Source organism: Thunnus albacares, chromosome 4, assembly GCF_914725855.1.
Source record: "Thunnus albacares chromosome 4, fThuAlb1.1, whole genome shotgun sequence".
Classification (NCBI taxonomy): Eukaryota; Metazoa; Chordata; class Actinopteri; order Scombriformes; family Scombridae; genus Thunnus; species Thunnus albacares.
Genome location: NC_058109.1, coordinates 7849765 through 7866746, shown reverse-complemented (window position 1 = coordinate 7866746; position 16982 = coordinate 7849765). Strand labels below are relative to the sequence as shown.

Below are 16982 nucleotides of genomic sequence, written 5' to 3'. Positions count from 1 at the left end.
CCTTTGTGGCTACAGAGGGAGCTGTGTGAAATCTGGTTAATTGCTTCAAGTGATGTCACTTGAATCATGCTTGCATGACACGCTGCAGCTTATAGTCTCGTGTGTAGTCATGCGTAACCTCACGTCTAGCCTGGACCTCTACATTGATTTCATGCAAACAAGCGCACTTGATCCAGCTTCAAAATAAGTGTTCAAGTTTTCAAGTGTCACCTCTTGCTCTGAAACACAGCTCCTGGTGGTGTCAAATCACTTGACAGCTCACTCAGCCTTTTGGCTCCAGTGGCAGATGCATAGAGATTGCATCACAGTTGAATGACTTTTTTCTAACTTGTAAATTACAGGAAGACTCACTTCCTTTACTAAATATAGAACTTTGCTGATTACCAGATCCCATTAACATGCACCGTCTTGTGAAAGTCAAGGTTTATAAAGTTTAAGCATCAATATGCAATACAAGTCAAATTTTCTTTTTTATTTTATATTTTCTAATCTTAATGAAATATTTCAACCTGCAACAACTACCTTTGGGTGCTAGCAGGTTGTCTATGATTGGCTGCTTGTCCTTGATGTCATGGTAACCGACCAGTTTAGTGAAGTTGTGCAGAATTTCTTCTATACTGGCCACGATGATGCCACTACTGGAGTAGGCAGGGAACTTCTCAAAATGATGCTCTGAGGAAAAAAACAAAACAAAAACAAGACTTCAATACTTCAGTTCAGGTGGTAAATTAAGTTTTCAAATCTCAACAGCTAATCAGGTAATCAATGAGTCACTGTGCTGCTGTTGCACACACACCAGTCAGGAAGATTGTGTGTCGGTACTGTGTGTATCTGGCCTGGAGCTCGATAAGACAGTCCAGGTCAGGTGACTGATGGTTCATCATGTCGCAGTGATGATATGGCAGGAACTCAACAATCAGCCGCTTCTGATAGACTGACAGTATGTCCAGTAGGTTGGCTGCATCTCTCCTGAACCTGGCAACCACATGAAAATACACAGACAAACATTAAAAGACTTTTCTGCCTGTAATTTGTATGTTACTGTATGGATTATCTCTGCTTCTCCTAACAGGATAATGTACAGCTGACTAGAAGTCAAAGTCTCTTAACTTTTTAAGTAGTTGGAGAGAAAAAAAAGTCTTCTGGGTTTGTCAAAGTGGCCACTACAGCCAGTTGCATGTGGACTGTGAGCCTACACATATGTTATTTCCTCCACACCGTCCATTAATACAGGGTTAAGGAGATGGTTATGAGGTGTTTCACCATGTTTTGAAGGAACTTAAGCTTTGTCTGTGTGAGGCATAACTATTAACTAACTAACCCAACGTCCATTGAGGAATAATGTCCTCACAACTTCAGGTCTTGTCTGAAACATGTTAAGACATTTTCTTCAGCATCAAAGTAATCATCCCATATGGAAGTAAAAAAAAAAAAAAAAAAGTAAAACAATTTTGTTAAACACATTCTATCAATTTTTTGACATTATTAAGGGTTCCATCAACAAGGTATTTAAACCCTGGAACACTGACTTATAAATATTTCCTGTGTGTTTAAAACCTGTGAACAGGCAATTTAATAAACATGTAGAACAAGTGCAATACCACTAATATGCCACATGATGGCACTTCTGAGTCGTCTAACTTGTTCAGAAAATAATATGTGAACAGCAGGAGTGAAAACCAAGTAGCCAGCCTCAGTTTCTGAGTGTTATAAAGTTTAATGCTCTATAAAGCAGGGTAGAAACACCAGCGTGGCTGTAAATCCGTTCAGTTATAAGTCATTAAACATATCACAGTTTCATCTTATGTCTGTCATTATACAGTGCAGCTGCAGAATCGGTACCTGGCTTGTTCTTTTAATTTTTTGTGGGTTTTGCAGTGAACTTTCCACCTCCAAACACTCTCTTGAGAACTGTGATTTTCCAGGAACATCAGCACTGAAGCCAGTCGATCTGCAGAACAACGTCCCATCAATGAACACATCAATTCAGTTGATATAAATACAAAAAGTAAGTTCACTACCAGCAATGCATTTGACTCATGATTTACAAAAAACTGATGCAAATATTACCAAATTTTTTTTGTCTCAATGAAAATAATGTATGAAGACTCCTGCAGAAAATGTTCCATTATGACCTTAAAATAAATTTAGCTGGATGCTGCTGTTGGATTCTGATCCCTGACCTACCATGAGTGATGAAGTCTGGATTGAGGAGCAACTCGTCTGAGACGATGCAGCCTCCAGAAACAAACAGCTCGTTGTAACTGTTGTTCCTGATGTCGTCCAGAGTATCGATCCCCACAAACACCACTGACGGGTGTCGCTTCAGAGACATCAGACCTGGGATCTGATGTGCACATAAACACATAAACCAACCTATTGTTAGTCTGTTTTCAGTTGGGTTATATATCATCCAGTACATCAGCCAGTGCATTTGTCCAGCATGAAAAACAGTCAGTCGGACGGTAACTATAGTTCAGTGAATTCTTTCCAGTGGTAGTACACAAAGCGGATGCATCTCCTCACACACAGATCACGATCTATATGAACATATGACATGTAGGCCTCGCTATCATGTAGTGTCCTGACTACCAGTGGCAGTAAACAAAGTCTACAAGCGACACTAATAGTCTATATCTAATTGTGGTTAATATTAATGAATAAAAATGCAGAAATGAAACGTCTGCAGTGACAGGATCTGAGACATATTACAAATTTCAGCATGTTTGATCTGAGGGGACTCTCTGAAGAGGCAGCTGAGAATAGGTGATAATGGAGTGCTGACAGGTACACAATTACAATTATCTTTTAAATTAATAGACTAATGACTTTGTCTATAAAATCGCATAAAATAGTGAAAAATGCCTGTTACAATATCCTAAAGTCCAATGTGGCATCTTTAAAGCTTTTTATACAGTTAAACCCCAAAATGATCAATTTACTATTACATAAGACAAAGAAAAGCAGAAAATCCTCACAAGTGAGAAGCTGGATGTGAGGAAATGTTTGGCATTTTAGCTGGAAATATAACAATTCGATCAAATTATCAATTATGAAAATAGTTGACTAATCGTTTCAGCACTACTGCCAGGTGTGTGTTCTGGCTAGTGCCTCTTATCCGCTAGGGGACGCTATATGATACCACTTGCTCTAATTCCTTGCCATTACTGGTGCAGACACAGAGCTGATCTGAGTGCCTAGAGGCCCCAGCACATTTACAGATATGACTGGTTTATGCCAGTCCCAGAGCGGTTCAGGTTAATTAGTCAGAATACACATCTGACAGAGCCTCGTCTCCACCCTGCTGTGAGAGGGTCAGCGCCACTCCTGGATTATATTCAACCAAATTAAGCAAACAGAATGATTAGTTGGTTTCTGGAGTGGCAACACCTGGCAACCTGAGGACCTAAGAGAGCAAATAAATTGTAGTCATGAAACGAGACTTTGTTTTATCTAAGATCTGGATCTGCACAAAGTCTGAAAAGACACATTCACTTTGTTTATCACCACTTGCAGTCAAGATGGAAAGAAACAGAATTAGTTATTAAACTGATCATTTTGAGGCACCTTGTGTATGTGTCCAGCTATGTCTTTGTTCTTAACGATGACCAGCAGCCTGTTGTCAGAGTGTTCTTGGTTCATAAAGGCCACGGGACTCTGCTCCACGTTTCCCTGCTTCAGCAGGTATTCCTACAACAAAACAGTACACACACAGAGTATGTAGGCTACACAAAAATACAATTATGCATCAATTAGGGCATGACCGATGCTGATGAACTGGACTTCATCAGCACATCTGTTAATTTAAGTACATAATTATGTAGTGCTGGCAAAAACATTAATTGATCAAGGATTAAATGTAGAAACTAAAATGTGAAAAACATTGCATGTATTTAGGAATCTACATGCTCATCTATTTTCAGTGAATTATTCATGAAATGTGATCTATATCGCCCATGTGGTTACCTTGACGTTTTCATAGACCCGGTCCTCCAGCTCGGTGCTGTGGAGGTAGAACTGTAGCGAGTTTCTCTTGACGTCTTTGATGATCTCTTCCAGGCTGTTGAACACCTCTGGCTGCAGCTGGCTGATCAGGGAGCTGAGGGCTGTGGGCGGGGGAGCGGGGCTTGTGCCGGGCCTGGGGATGGGTCCAGAAGCCGGACTGGAGACGCGTTCAGAGGGGTGTGAAGGTTCTGCGGAGGACTTGGAAACACCACAGAACCCTGGTAGAGTCACCTCGCATGTTGCACCTACAAGGCTACTTCCAGTTTCTACACCACTGGTACAATGTACAACCCTGGTCATGCTGTTATCTGGTGTTTGTCTAACGTTATGAGGGACTGTCCTGTTGAACTCTAAAGAGTTGTGTCTTTGCTGTGGTTTCCAGTGAGACTTTGGGGACTTGTTAGGGGGAGGGTAGAGGACGGCAGTGTTTGCAGGTTCGTGGCTAGAACTAGACGCAGAGGTAGGAACAGATAAAGTGACGTTAGAAGTTGGGGGATTCCTGTTGTTTGTAGCGTCAGAAAGCTGTTTGTTGAGTCTATCTGGCCACCACACTTCACTTCCTCTCTCGAGTGCAGGGATTAAACTAACTGAAGCACCGACACCAGCAGCTGTCAGTTCACCACAGGGAGCAGAAACCTCTTCATCGCTTCCTGTTTTAGCGTTACCTGCTCGGATGCTGGCCACAAAAGCACTTACTTTGTTGGCCAACACAGCATCGGTCTCAGTCCGGCTGGTGTTGGGCTTGTGGCTCTGCCAGCTGTCATCAAACTCTGTAATCATGGAGTTAATGCTGTCCTGTAGTGAGCTCACATAGTCCTGGACCGGGGGGCAGGGGTGGTAGAATGACACATACTGTGAAAATGGAGATATCGAGGTGTTTGGGGATGTGTGCTTAGGTGCAGTGATCTCTGTGTTTGAAGTGGAGTGCGGGGACTGTGGGAAACTGTAGTACACACTCTCTTCCTGCAGGAGAAGCTGTATCTCAGAGGAGAAGTCCCCCAGATGTTTGTCCACAATGTTGTCAATATTTCTGAGAGGACGAGCAGGAGGTGAGGAGATGGAGGGAGAAAACAAAGAGCCACCTACCAGTTCCTTTGATTCTCCCTTTTGTTCCTTATCACTAGCTACCTCGTGTATCATGTCCACCGCTTCATCTTGCTTAACCTCTTTGGCCTCATCTTCCCCTCGTTTACAGACTTTTTCGACAAGCTGTGTTTCTTTTCGCTCCCCGAAAAGTTCTACCCGTGCCTCCTTCACCATCCTTTTTTCCCTGTGTGTATCCTCCTCCCCTCGCTCGGTGAGTGATGGTGAGTGATTTGTCCTCCCTTCTGAAACAAGAGGGATAGATGGCTGGTTGGATGCATAAATGGATAGTTCTTCATTTATCTTTTCTTTCCCCTGAGGTTTCTCTTCTCTGTCCTTTGATATTCCTGTACAAGACAGACTTTGTTAGACTGGAAACACGTTACATGTTAAGTATATTGACTAAAGAAACTGTAAAACAACACAAGTCCTGACCATTTTGTTCAAAGCCTAACTTTAATAATAAACCTATATGGTGAAGTGAAAGGACTTCCAACTGAGATACATACACACAGGTTATGAATTAAAAGAATAACCAGTAGCCTAATGACAACAGAAGAAGAAGTCAATGACATCAACGACAGGAGTATTAACCGTAATGTATAGATATATACCACATAACTGCAGCCTCTGTTGAACGTCATACCGCCACTAATGTGGTATTTGCTATTTTGGTTTCTGACTCAAAATCTGAAAATGGGATCATGTTTATTTCCTGTCAATGTTTACCAAAGCCAATAGCTGACAGACTTGGAGCTGAGGTTGATGTCAAATATGTCAACTTTTCTCTCCCCTCTCATTTCCTGTCTGCCTCTTCACCGTCAGCCCCTCTTTCACTCAGGCATAATCAACCCAAACACACTAAACTCTCAGTCTTGAACATAACTTTTACTTCAGGGGCATGGAGCGAGAGATGACATGACAGATTGTCTTTTCTTTTTGGTCTTGGTAACAGAATTACTGGATTTTCTTCGGAAAAGGGAAAAGAGCACTACAGACTGGTACCACAATAATCAAGTAACTGTAGTGTAATTTACTATCTTAAAAAGTGGATTTAGTGTTCCTCTTTAAGCAACTAACATCATCATCAGTGGATTTCGGTCACCAGGTGTGACTGAAATCCAGCTAAACACCTATGAGAGATTTTGGATGGACACATAAGATAACACCATCATCAAAACACCGGTGTTCATCCCACCAGTAGAGTTCAGAGACTTGGAAAATATGGAACAACAACTTTTACACTCTGAAGTATACATTGAAACCTATGAACTTCACTTCGACAAACCATGTGTCTACAAATACAAATAAAGGATAGTGGTCATAAGATTTGCCAAAACAAGTTGACAGACTTGACATTAACTTCAGCTCCTAGTCTGTCAGCTACTGGCTTTGATACACTGCGACAGGAAACAATTTTCAGATTTAGAGTTAGAAACTGAGATAGCAAATACCACATTAGTGGCAATGACAGTCAAAACTGTGGGTGGCGTTACAGTCTAAAACATGAACAAATGCAACACCTTGACCCTGAGAACAAGTCAGTATGGTTGAGGTTACCTGTAAACTCCCTGGAGGCTGTGGGAGCTAACTGCTCCTTGTTAGCACAACTGTAGTCCTTGTTAAGTGTGCTGAGCTCATTAGACTCTGGGGACTGGCACCGGGAGGGGGAGGGGGGAGGGCTGAGCTGAACTGAGGGGAACTGGGAAGGAGAAGGGTGAGGGCTGGGCTGTGGAGACGGGCATTGGGAGGGAGAGGGGGGAGGGCTGGGCTGTGGAGATGGGCATTGGGAGGGAGACAGAGGAGGGCTGGGCTGTGGAGACGGGCACTGGGAGGGAGAGAAGGGAGGGCTGGGCTGTGGAGACGGGCACTGGGAGGGAGAGGGGGGAGGACTGGGCTCTGGGGATGGACATTGAGATGGTGACGGGGGAGGGCTGGGCTCTGGGGATGGGCACTGGGAGGGTGAAGGGGGAGGGCTGGGGTCGGGTGATGGGCACAGAGAGGGGGAGGGAGGAGGGCTGGGCACGGGAGACGGGGTGGGGCTCTTCCTGGGGGGTTTGGTTGTTGCGGTGGTGCCTGTTGCTGTAGCCAGGTGCTGAAAGCGGGGGTCCTGGGGGATGTTTCTGTCTCTCTGGGTATACCTCTCTGAACACAGACCTGCAGACAGAGATCAGAGTTAAACTCAATCTTCATTTTTCATTCTGATCTGCAGTCTGGTCAGGATCTGCTCCTTTATATCCAGCACTGTGAGGCACTAGTAGTGTGCTAAATAATGCATGTACTTAATGTCACTAAACTGTTAAAAGATTGAGAACCCTGTATTGTTTATCATACAGTTACATTCTGATCTGATAGATGGCAGAGCACTAACTCACTCTGGATATGATTTTAGTGCAAAATGCACATTTGCTGAGAAAGATACTGATTATAAAGCACTGTGGCTCCTTATCATGCCTCTCCATGAGTTTGGAGTCCTTTTATATTTTACTATGTAATCAAATCTGAACTATGCTTCCATAGTCTGTTGGTAAGTAAAGCAATAACTCTTCTTTAGTGTTAACTCTGGATGAGTAATAATGCAATATACCTGTGTTAAACTTAAACTCAGCATTATCTTTCAAACTGTGAATCCAGCATAGAACTTAATATGGGTGTTCAAGTGTTGCTTGAAGTTGACTTAAAGCTTATGTGTTGTATATGTTATGTGAATCTGTGATGATGGTTTTTTTATGCTGATTTCGATTTTGAAAATTCAATAAAATAAATATAATATAAATATCAATATAATGACAACTTCTATTTTGGTATTTCATATATATGGTATTTTTTGAAGTATATCCAGACTTGGCAGGCAGACTGGTAGACAGACCTGTAATGGGGATGAGGACCCACGGGATCTCCCCCTCTTGCTGCTCCTCCTCCTCTTCAAATCCTCCTGTTCTCCTCCCCAGCCCTCCTCCTCCTCCTACTCCTCCTCCTCCTCCTCCTCCTCTACCTGATGCTCCGTGGTGATTCATCTCCCCGCTGTGGGAGCTGGGACTGAATCCCTCCAAACTACTGACGCTGCCTGCCGTCTGCTCCTAGACACACACACACACACACACACACACACACACACACACACACACACACACACACACACACACACACACACACACACACACACACACACACACACACACACACACACACACACACACACACACACACACACACACACACACACAGAAATCCACACACTTTGTCAAACTTACCAGCTCTGTTTCAACGTTACATTTGATGGGATATTTACACAAAATGTATATTTACAGTTAAATAATGCAAATAATTTAAGAAGTTCCTTTCATGTAATGTCTTTCTGTAGTTATGTATATAAGGACCTTTGCTTCCTCTGGAATAAAAAATAAAGTAATAATATTAACTTGAGTCAATCTATACAATTCTAAATATGCTACATGTACGTTGAGAGAGTTTTGACAAATTCAGAGTGCTGAAGCCTCGTATTAGCTTCAGCTGAACTTTAAAATGTTTAAAATGTGGATTTTGTGCACAGTCACGCTATGAAGGTATCACCTCACAGCCAGTATGGACAGGAGGGATGCTTACAGTGACTAATAACTCTTTCACCATACATACGGGCATGCACTGCATTAAGATGGACTAAAAGTCAATCACATTAAACCTCTTTGCAAACAGGCGTTTGTTAGGCACTGTGCTATCTTCTCTGTCACCTAATTTCCTCTTATCGCTCTACTGTTGCCCATCAAATAAAAAATAAAGTAAAAATTAAAAGAAAGAATCTATATTTAGACATTTTCAGGGGGTGACTTGGAAATCTTTTTAGTCTCATAAACTGCTTCTGTTGCCAAGTAGCCATAATCAACATCATCATTTACATACAGCGGTCATGAAAAGGATGCTAGTTTCATTGAAGGAACAGGGTGTTAAAGATCCTCCACAAGATAAAGATGGTGCTAACACTTCAAAGCCACACTATCAAACCAAAAAGTAATTTTAACTGTGTCATCATCCTTTTACTGCACATGTCTGCGGCATCTTAGTTCTAGCTGGCTTCCTTTTGTACACTGTCATAATGTGACTGTGCTGTATGTAAAGTACAAGTAACTATAGCTCAAGAGAAACTGAAGGACACACACAAAGGTGACTACAAAACCACAGACAGGTGTTCTTACCACACGTCTATACAATAATTTGTGGAAAAGACACCATAAAGCTAAAATATTTGGCAGACACAAACATGTACTTAAAGCTTCAGTTACCTCCAGCTCCTCCTGCTTCCTCAGGTCAATGTCACAGTTGGTGGGCAGGCCAAGCTTGGTGGCCAACCTATCAAATGGACAAGAATCCCTCTGGCCTTCCTCTTGCACCTCAGAAGGGCTCTGATTGGCTGTTCCTCTGGCAGCCTGGTTGAGGCCTGTCAGTATGTAGAGAAACATTGGTTATGTTGATGTAACATGAGTTGACACATGATGAACTGAAATAAGATATAAGACAACTATATTGGCCCAGTTCAAGGCTCCACATGTGTTATTCTGTAGTCAATGTGGTCTAGCAGACAGTCTTAAGTCACCTGTCAGCAAGTTGAGAAGTGTGGTAGCAAGCTCAGATCCATCACGCAGATCAGTGTCCTTCAAACCCACTGAGCCAATCACAGACGCAAGAGAGCCAAAAGGGGCGGGGATGTGGCCTCCTCCTTCAACTAGGTGAAAAAGCAGAGAAAACAAATGTCAGTAAACGACACATTGGCCATTGATTGCAAGATCGTCAGCTCTTAAGATGTATTCAGACTGAAAGTAAAGCAAAAAACAAACTTTAGAGGGCAAAGTGAATGCACACAAAGTCAATAAAAAGAGATGACAAAATAAAAAAACATGAGTTTGTTGTTCTGAGACAAATTGTGACAACGATGCATTTGCTCAAGTTAAGCAGATCCTGAGCTGTCACACATGTTCACAAATAGACTCCTTTCCTACATCTGCCAGAAAATTATAATGCGTGTGATCTGACATTTTACAGATGCATATCTGTGGTAGCAATTACTGAAATGCAGATGTAAAACTGCTGGGTCATTGTTAGATCATCTGTTGTATAACTCATGAGAGATTGTCTGGTAGCAATGATGAGAAAACCTTCGGGTTTCTTAGTTTCTTGAGATGTGTTAGTTGGACTGACTTGACTAAGATTTGTTGTTTAGAGAGGAGACGAGAACGCCCCCTCATTATGACCTTGTTCCAAAGGCTGTTGTCCTATAACAAGTCTTATACCACCTGTAGTGTGAAAATCTGTTTCCTGATATTAGATTTAAATAAATACATTCATCTAAGACAGAGACTGAGACTAGAGAGTGATTAAGGTAGGGTGTGATTGTTCCTGACATCTGAGAGTACATTTTACAACCAAAAAGCTCATTTCTGTAGCCTGAGATTACTCAACAGAAGTTCTTCACTTGCTACTTGACTTGCAAAACAAAGGAAAGCAGTTGAATATATGTGTCTCTAAAATACAGTGAAAACACGGCATGAACCTCCCTCGGTGGAAGGGAGTTAACAGTGAAAAGGACTGCAGTGCAATTCAGTGCAAATACTATAGATTCCCCATTTTGACTGAGAATTATTGTCTTTTTCAGTGTTTGTGGTTTTATTAGAAGCTATTTTGGCATAGGGAACTTGTTTGATGTCATTTTATCTCTGTCTTTGCTACGTTCGGCGTCACAGTTTTGTTATACCACATTCAGGCTGTTGGCTGACTCTTGTCATCTCACCCGGGATCTGGTCACATCCTCTCGGTTCCTGCGACGCCTTCAGGAATTTAAGTGCCCTCTCTGCCATCTCCTGTTCCAGCTTCCTTTTCCTCCCTGGTGCCTTCAGCCCTCCTTCTCTTCCTTCCTCTCTCTTCACTTCATTCTCTGCATTCCTCTTACAGGTTAAAACCAGGTCTATCAGCTGCTGCATCTGCGCAACAAAGAACAAATATTTTAGTTCTCTAGGGACCCGACATGAGACCGATATGAAAAAAATAAACAAATAGTATCACACAGTCTTCTGTACACCGTATTGGTCAAGAAATAGTCTTTGTCCAGACTGTTATGTCGGTTTTTACCTTCTCATTGTTGGTCTGTCTGTCTCTGACGTTGCTGATAGTTTCCTTCCCCATCAGCTCTCTCTGGCCTCCACAGCTCTTCCTGGCCCTCGCCTCCTGTGGCTCCTTGGGGCCACAGTGCGCCTCCACCATCTGCTTGGCCCGGGCCACTGACAGCAGGTAGAGGGCGGGGCTGTACAGGTAGGAGCGCAGGTAGCCGTCCATGTTCAGACGGTGATGTTTGGGAGCAGGAAACAGCTTTCCGTCCTCGTCCAGTTTAGAGTCGTACTCGCCCATGGGGTACTGTCGAACCTGGAGAATAGACAAAAAGCCCTGACTAAACACACTCATCGCATCTGTTATATACCCATCCCTACTGCTAATAGTAGTCACCGAAACAACCCACCCATAGAGATACAATCGCACCAACAGAAAATCCCATTAAGATCACGTCACACAGTCACATGGGGAAAAAAATAAAATACAAAATTCGAGGGTTATTGTTTAAAGAGACATTGGTCGTACCTTGCCATCGGTCTGGCCGATGAGGTACTCCCGTGCCTGGCGCTCCACACCGGCAGACAGCTCAGGAGGGGGGTTGGCACGGGCCTTCACCAAGGCGTGATGCAACGCTGGGATGAACTGGTTCAGACGCGGCATCACTGTGACACCAGACATCAATGACTCTGTTGCATCATAGGATGAGGAGGAGGCACACCTTGATGCTACGGGATGAAATAGGAAAATAACAAACATCCATATTTAAATTATAGGGATCATTTTCATGTCCGTGCTTCAGTTTGTACTTCTGTGTTGTTTTAGTCTCCGTGGTTGATTCCATTAAAGCTCACAGTGGATGAAATGACTATGTGTAATGGGGAAGATGTTGCTCATAGTGATGGACTAACTTTCAGTTCCACTCAGCTCATTTTTTTCCTATTAGTTTGTTTTGTACAACATGCATCAAAAGATTAGATAACTGATAACTTGGAAAAATGCATCAATAAATCCCCCACCCAGCAGTCTCTTTGTTACTCACTGGAGTTGGCCACATCTCTGGTTTCTGGGAAGACAAACAAGGCCTGAAGACACCTCTTCCAGTTCTCTCCTCTCTCTGAAAATACATCATTGTCATGTTTAGAAACAGTAATCTCTTCGATACGTCATAACTCTATAACCACTAAAGCTAAAAATCTGAATATCAAATTTCTCTTGATGAACTCTGGCACAAAAATTTTGTTGTCATTTCATGGACATCTCACAAGATTACATTTGTAGCCAGTTTTCTAGTTATACAAATGTTTAACTAATTTAAACCCACATCTGACCTGCAGAAAATAAGACGGACTGAAAGCACCAATTTTCATATGGATTGACATTTTTCTATAAACAAGACATATGCCATCAGCCTGATCTTAAAGATAAATATTATTGATATATATTAGGAGTAGAATAGAAGCATTTTCTGAGGCAGTGCTTCTACTTTTTGTTGCTGCTGATTTATTGGCTTTTTTGTAAACTGCTAAAATTGGTCTTTGCAGTTAAATATTTGTTTATGTAATGTTACATCTGATAAAAAAAAACTTGGTAAAAAAAACAAAATATGTCATGTCAGATTATGATCCACATGCCAGGATATTTGATATTTTGATTGGCTGGAGTGATCATAGCTGTAAAGCTGCTGGGACCGACTGTCAGCGGTCTACAGCTTCCTCAACCTGGAGTTATAACGTAACATTTACTCCACATAATATAAGCTTTTCATTTAAAGACAGTACTGACCCAAAATATAAATAAACAATACTTTTACTATTTTGATTAGTTGTAAGTGGTCTTTTTAACACCCCACGCGGTGATAAAAAAGAAGAACACTCATCAAATAAGATCCTCTAGATAATTCACTAGTACACCTGATCTGTCCCCTGTCGTACCGTTGGGTGTTGCCATCTGAACACTAGACAGCAGGAAGAGGAAGCCTCTCTCTGTCAGCTGAGTCACCAGAACCTGTACGGAGAACAGACGACTGTCATTCAACAGTTCTTATCAAATTTACCTTCTGTCTTCTCTTTCTTTCCTTTCTTGTTCTTTTCTCTTACCTTCCGATCTTTCATAACACAGTTCATCGACCATCTGATGCTTCTGCTGCTACAGCTTAGCGCGCATTACCTTTTAGCAATCACATGCATGTTCTCCAAGAAAAAAAAGGCTGTGATATGTAGCACGACAAGCTAGCGTAGCTCTGTAAAAGGAGCTACATTCCTATGTGCAGCGGTGTCTGCCTTGCATGGAACTACTCTTTGGAAACGTGATTGTTGTTATTAGTCTTTGGGGCCGTTTATAAACAAACAAACGTGATTGTAATCTTTGTGGTGAAGGAACGTGTCACCCAGTACAACGGTGTGGCTCACTGATGTGTTTTTAATGGTTTTTGTACAAAGAAAAATACAGAGAACAAGCCGTATCCTTCAACCAGTGAACAAGGGGTTGGTTGTTTTTGCCATTAATTAATAAAGGCCTTGGTTTCAATCATCACATTGTTGTTCAATGTCTTATCTGTACTGTACATGAGGCCCTGCTAATCCTCGACAGATCTCTGATGTATCAGCAGCCAGTGAATTCACTCAGCAAAATAAACACATTTACAATATTTAAGTAAACCCACCACTCTATTGAGCTCCAGTTCCTGCAGTAGTCTTGTCACACTGGTTGTTGACCGACTTCTGTCAATCACCTCCAGAAGACTGCAGTGATGGCCGTTCTTCACAACTACACACAAAAAACACACATAAATCCAACACAATTTCTCTTTTAGATTGATGTTACTAATATTTAAACAATACAACAGTGAAAATACAAACAACAAAACAACTCGTATTCTGATTTCATACTTTAATAGTTATCCCTGACAGGATTTTTGATCAACTTTCATGTGTGTAAAGGTTAACTTGACTTCACCTTCCTGGCTGCTGGTGTAGAGGTTGTAGGAGAACAGGTCGGAGGGGAGGAGCTCGGTCACCTTGTCGAGCCTCATCAACCAACCGATCTCTAACTTCTCTGGTCTGAAGGAGACACATGATGAGATAAACAAAGAGCAAATCATTTTCAAATTTGAGGATGCACTGGTTTGACTCAACATAAGACAGACAGACTCCTATATTAACAGTTACAGATCATCCTTCATCTATCCATCAGTTATGCACCATTTCAAAGAGATGCATTTTCCAAACGTGTTGTTGCCCAACTATGGTCATGAGGTTTTAACAACTCTGGTGTTCCTGACAGCAAACCTTTGTAACCTCCATCTGTAAAGGTTTGTGGTCTGGTGTCGATCAAACCTATTAATCGTATCTATCCATGTTACAAGTGTCAGGGTGCACCAAGCAGTCGTCATGAGGGGCTGACTGATGAACCAGGTTGTGTAAAAGTTGCCCTCAAACATAATGCAAAACCTCTTTAAGAGATATTTCTTAGATGGTGAGAAGCAACCTCGGTGATGCTGTTATGATTCTAAAATATCAGATCACCATTAATAATGACTCTAAGGTTTTAATTTGTTCGCTTGTTTTTAAATGACCGAGTGATCAAGTATACGCAGAACAGCTGACTCTGAGCTTCAGCAGCCACAACCAAGATGTCTGTTTTCTCACTGTTGAACTGTAAGACATTTAAAAGTCATCCAGTAGATAGTTAGCCTATTGATTTGGGAGTTTATGGGGTTCATGTTGTGGAGGAAAAAAGTAAAAATCATCTAGTGTATAACTTTTGCATTGAAGTGTGATTCTCTGTGGTGGAAAGCAGGGCTGGCTCCTTTTCTGCTGAACCTTTTGCTTGAACTCCTGATGCTATAAATAAGCTGTCTTTATTAACACAATGCCTGATCTGTGTACCACATTTACGTGTTTAATGATGTAAGGTTGAAATATAGCCCAGCTTAACCCTTTCATGTTAATCTGAGACAAGAGTGTGCCTTCATTACGGAAATGCCTTAATTTAATCATTGATGTGTTTCCCCTCATTGAATGTAACTATTGACTCTTTGTTCTTCTGCATATAAAAAACTCTGATGATGATGCACTCGGCATCGATTCCTCAGTGGTCGCTGACTGTCACTTTGTAGGTTTCGGTACTTTTGCGCAAAACCTTAATAAATATACAAAGACACATTTCTCTTTGTTGGTCTCCTTTATTCAGTCAACTTCCACCACACATGTCATCAGAGGACTGTGAAATGTGAAGCTGTGTAATGTGGGAAGCGTTGTAAAAGGATGAAAAGATACTGTCTTAGCCTTAAAAGGTCTTTACACAAAGCTACTTCCCAATAAACCAATAAAGTCTGCTGTTAAAGGTGCCAACACAGAGCTTTTCCGTGCATATCTAAAATCTGAAGCAGGCAACTAAGTTGTTTAAACAACAAAGACAAGCTGAAAAAAAGAGCCTCAAGTACAAAGCATCACAGAAACAAAGCAGTGATGAATAACAGGAGCAGTGCATGACAGTTATGAGAAAACAGGTGAGGTTGAGTAGGAATTTCCTGAGCTAAATACGGCACAGCTTGAGTTGTTGAAGGTGTATTTTTCCACTTGTGATGGAACAAATCACACAATCACCCTCCCTTCTGGTTTTGTGCCTAGTGAGAAAAAAAACCCATGCCTACCTCTGCACTAAACACACAGGAATTTGGTTTGATCCTGTTATCTGACTCGGTGAAACACAGCAAACAGGCACATTTTTAGAGCACTGAAACTTCAAACACTTAGAGAAGTCGGTTCAGTACTCACAGTCTGTGGGGCAGGAAGGGAGGAGAGAAGGAGCGAAGGGCGATCTGGAAGAGAACCTGGTCACCTTTTACCAAATCTCCAGTCCACACTGTGAACTGAGCTTGCTCTGAAAGAAGACACAACAGAGAGGGGAAAATCATTAGTGTGAAAAAAAGAGGACTTCCTTTTATATCCTATAGCTGTAAGTGTGAAGTTCTGGTGTTACTTAATGGAAAACACGGACCAGTGCTCACCTTTACTCTGCTCTGCTGATTGACTGTTCAACCTGTCCATCAAACACAGCACACAAAGACCACGTCAATCCAGACATTTAGTGCTCAGATCAAGGATGTTTTTAATGTGCCTGCCTGCTTTAGAAACTTAGACTTGAAGGATCATTTGCAACAAATCCTGTAAATTACATCAACGTCAAGCAAACTGTTTTGCAAAGCCATGAGCTGCATTTCATGTATGAAAGGTGCTATACAAATAATAATAATTTGCGTTATATATTTTTCTTTAAATGGTAGCCAATTTATTTCACAGCACAGCCAGGCCAGTTACATTATTGTTGCATGGTTATGGTTAAGTCTGCACCATAATCCCACACAAAATAATTCAACAGAAAACATATGGTCTCTACATACAAAATGAATTTCATACAAATATGAAAAACGGTCTTGTCTATGTTTCCGTTTATATGTGAAAAAATTACATTTAAAGTATATTATTTAAAAAGGTACTGCCCACTTAAACATGTTTTTTGAGCTATAAACTAAATTCGATGGCTGTACTGTGATGAAACACATCAATGCTGGTGTGAATATTGACATTGGTTGAAAATGGCTCAAATCGTCAGCTGCTATTTAAAATTAGGCGCGTCCGATGCTGATGAAGAGTCGACCGTTTGGAAGTTCTATGAAATTGATATAAATAGTAGAAGGTTGACGCCCAACCCCTCCCCCTCCCCCTCCCCCTCCCCCCCCCCCCACCCACCACCCTGGAGTATGAGTCTGTGAAACCGCAAACGCTAATTTT

General features: G+C 41.7%; 1 protein-coding gene across 1 annotated transcript in view; it reads right to left on the bottom strand.

Moving 5' to 3' along the window:
• Nucleotides 1-16982, bottom strand: part of LOC122981439 — a 41917-nt gene that overhangs the window by 11507 nt on the left and 13428 nt on the right. The window contains exons 8-26 of the mRNA XM_044350165.1: nucleotides 16199-16230; nucleotides 15966-16071; nucleotides 14143-14246; nucleotides 13850-13953; nucleotides 13119-13191; nucleotides 12227-12301; nucleotides 11713-11912; nucleotides 11209-11499; nucleotides 10871-11060; nucleotides 9680-9808; nucleotides 9369-9523; nucleotides 7958-8168; nucleotides 6649-7245; nucleotides 3967-5435; nucleotides 3568-3690; nucleotides 2188-2347; nucleotides 1843-1951; nucleotides 797-975; nucleotides 523-672 (exon numbers count right to left, since the gene is read on the bottom strand). Of these exons, the coding sequence (XP_044206100.1) occupies nucleotides 523-672; nucleotides 797-975; nucleotides 1843-1951; nucleotides 2188-2347; nucleotides 3568-3690; nucleotides 3967-5435; nucleotides 6649-7245; nucleotides 7958-8168; nucleotides 9369-9523; nucleotides 9680-9808; nucleotides 10871-11060; nucleotides 11209-11499; nucleotides 11713-11912; nucleotides 12227-12301; nucleotides 13119-13191; nucleotides 13850-13953; nucleotides 14143-14246; nucleotides 15966-16071; nucleotides 16199-16230 (4457 nt within the window). The remainder of the gene's footprint in view (nucleotides 1-522; nucleotides 673-796; nucleotides 976-1842; nucleotides 1952-2187; nucleotides 2348-3567; nucleotides 3691-3966; nucleotides 5436-6648; nucleotides 7246-7957; nucleotides 8169-9368; nucleotides 9524-9679; nucleotides 9809-10870; nucleotides 11061-11208; nucleotides 11500-11712; nucleotides 11913-12226; nucleotides 12302-13118; nucleotides 13192-13849; nucleotides 13954-14142; nucleotides 14247-15965; nucleotides 16072-16198; nucleotides 16231-16982) is intronic.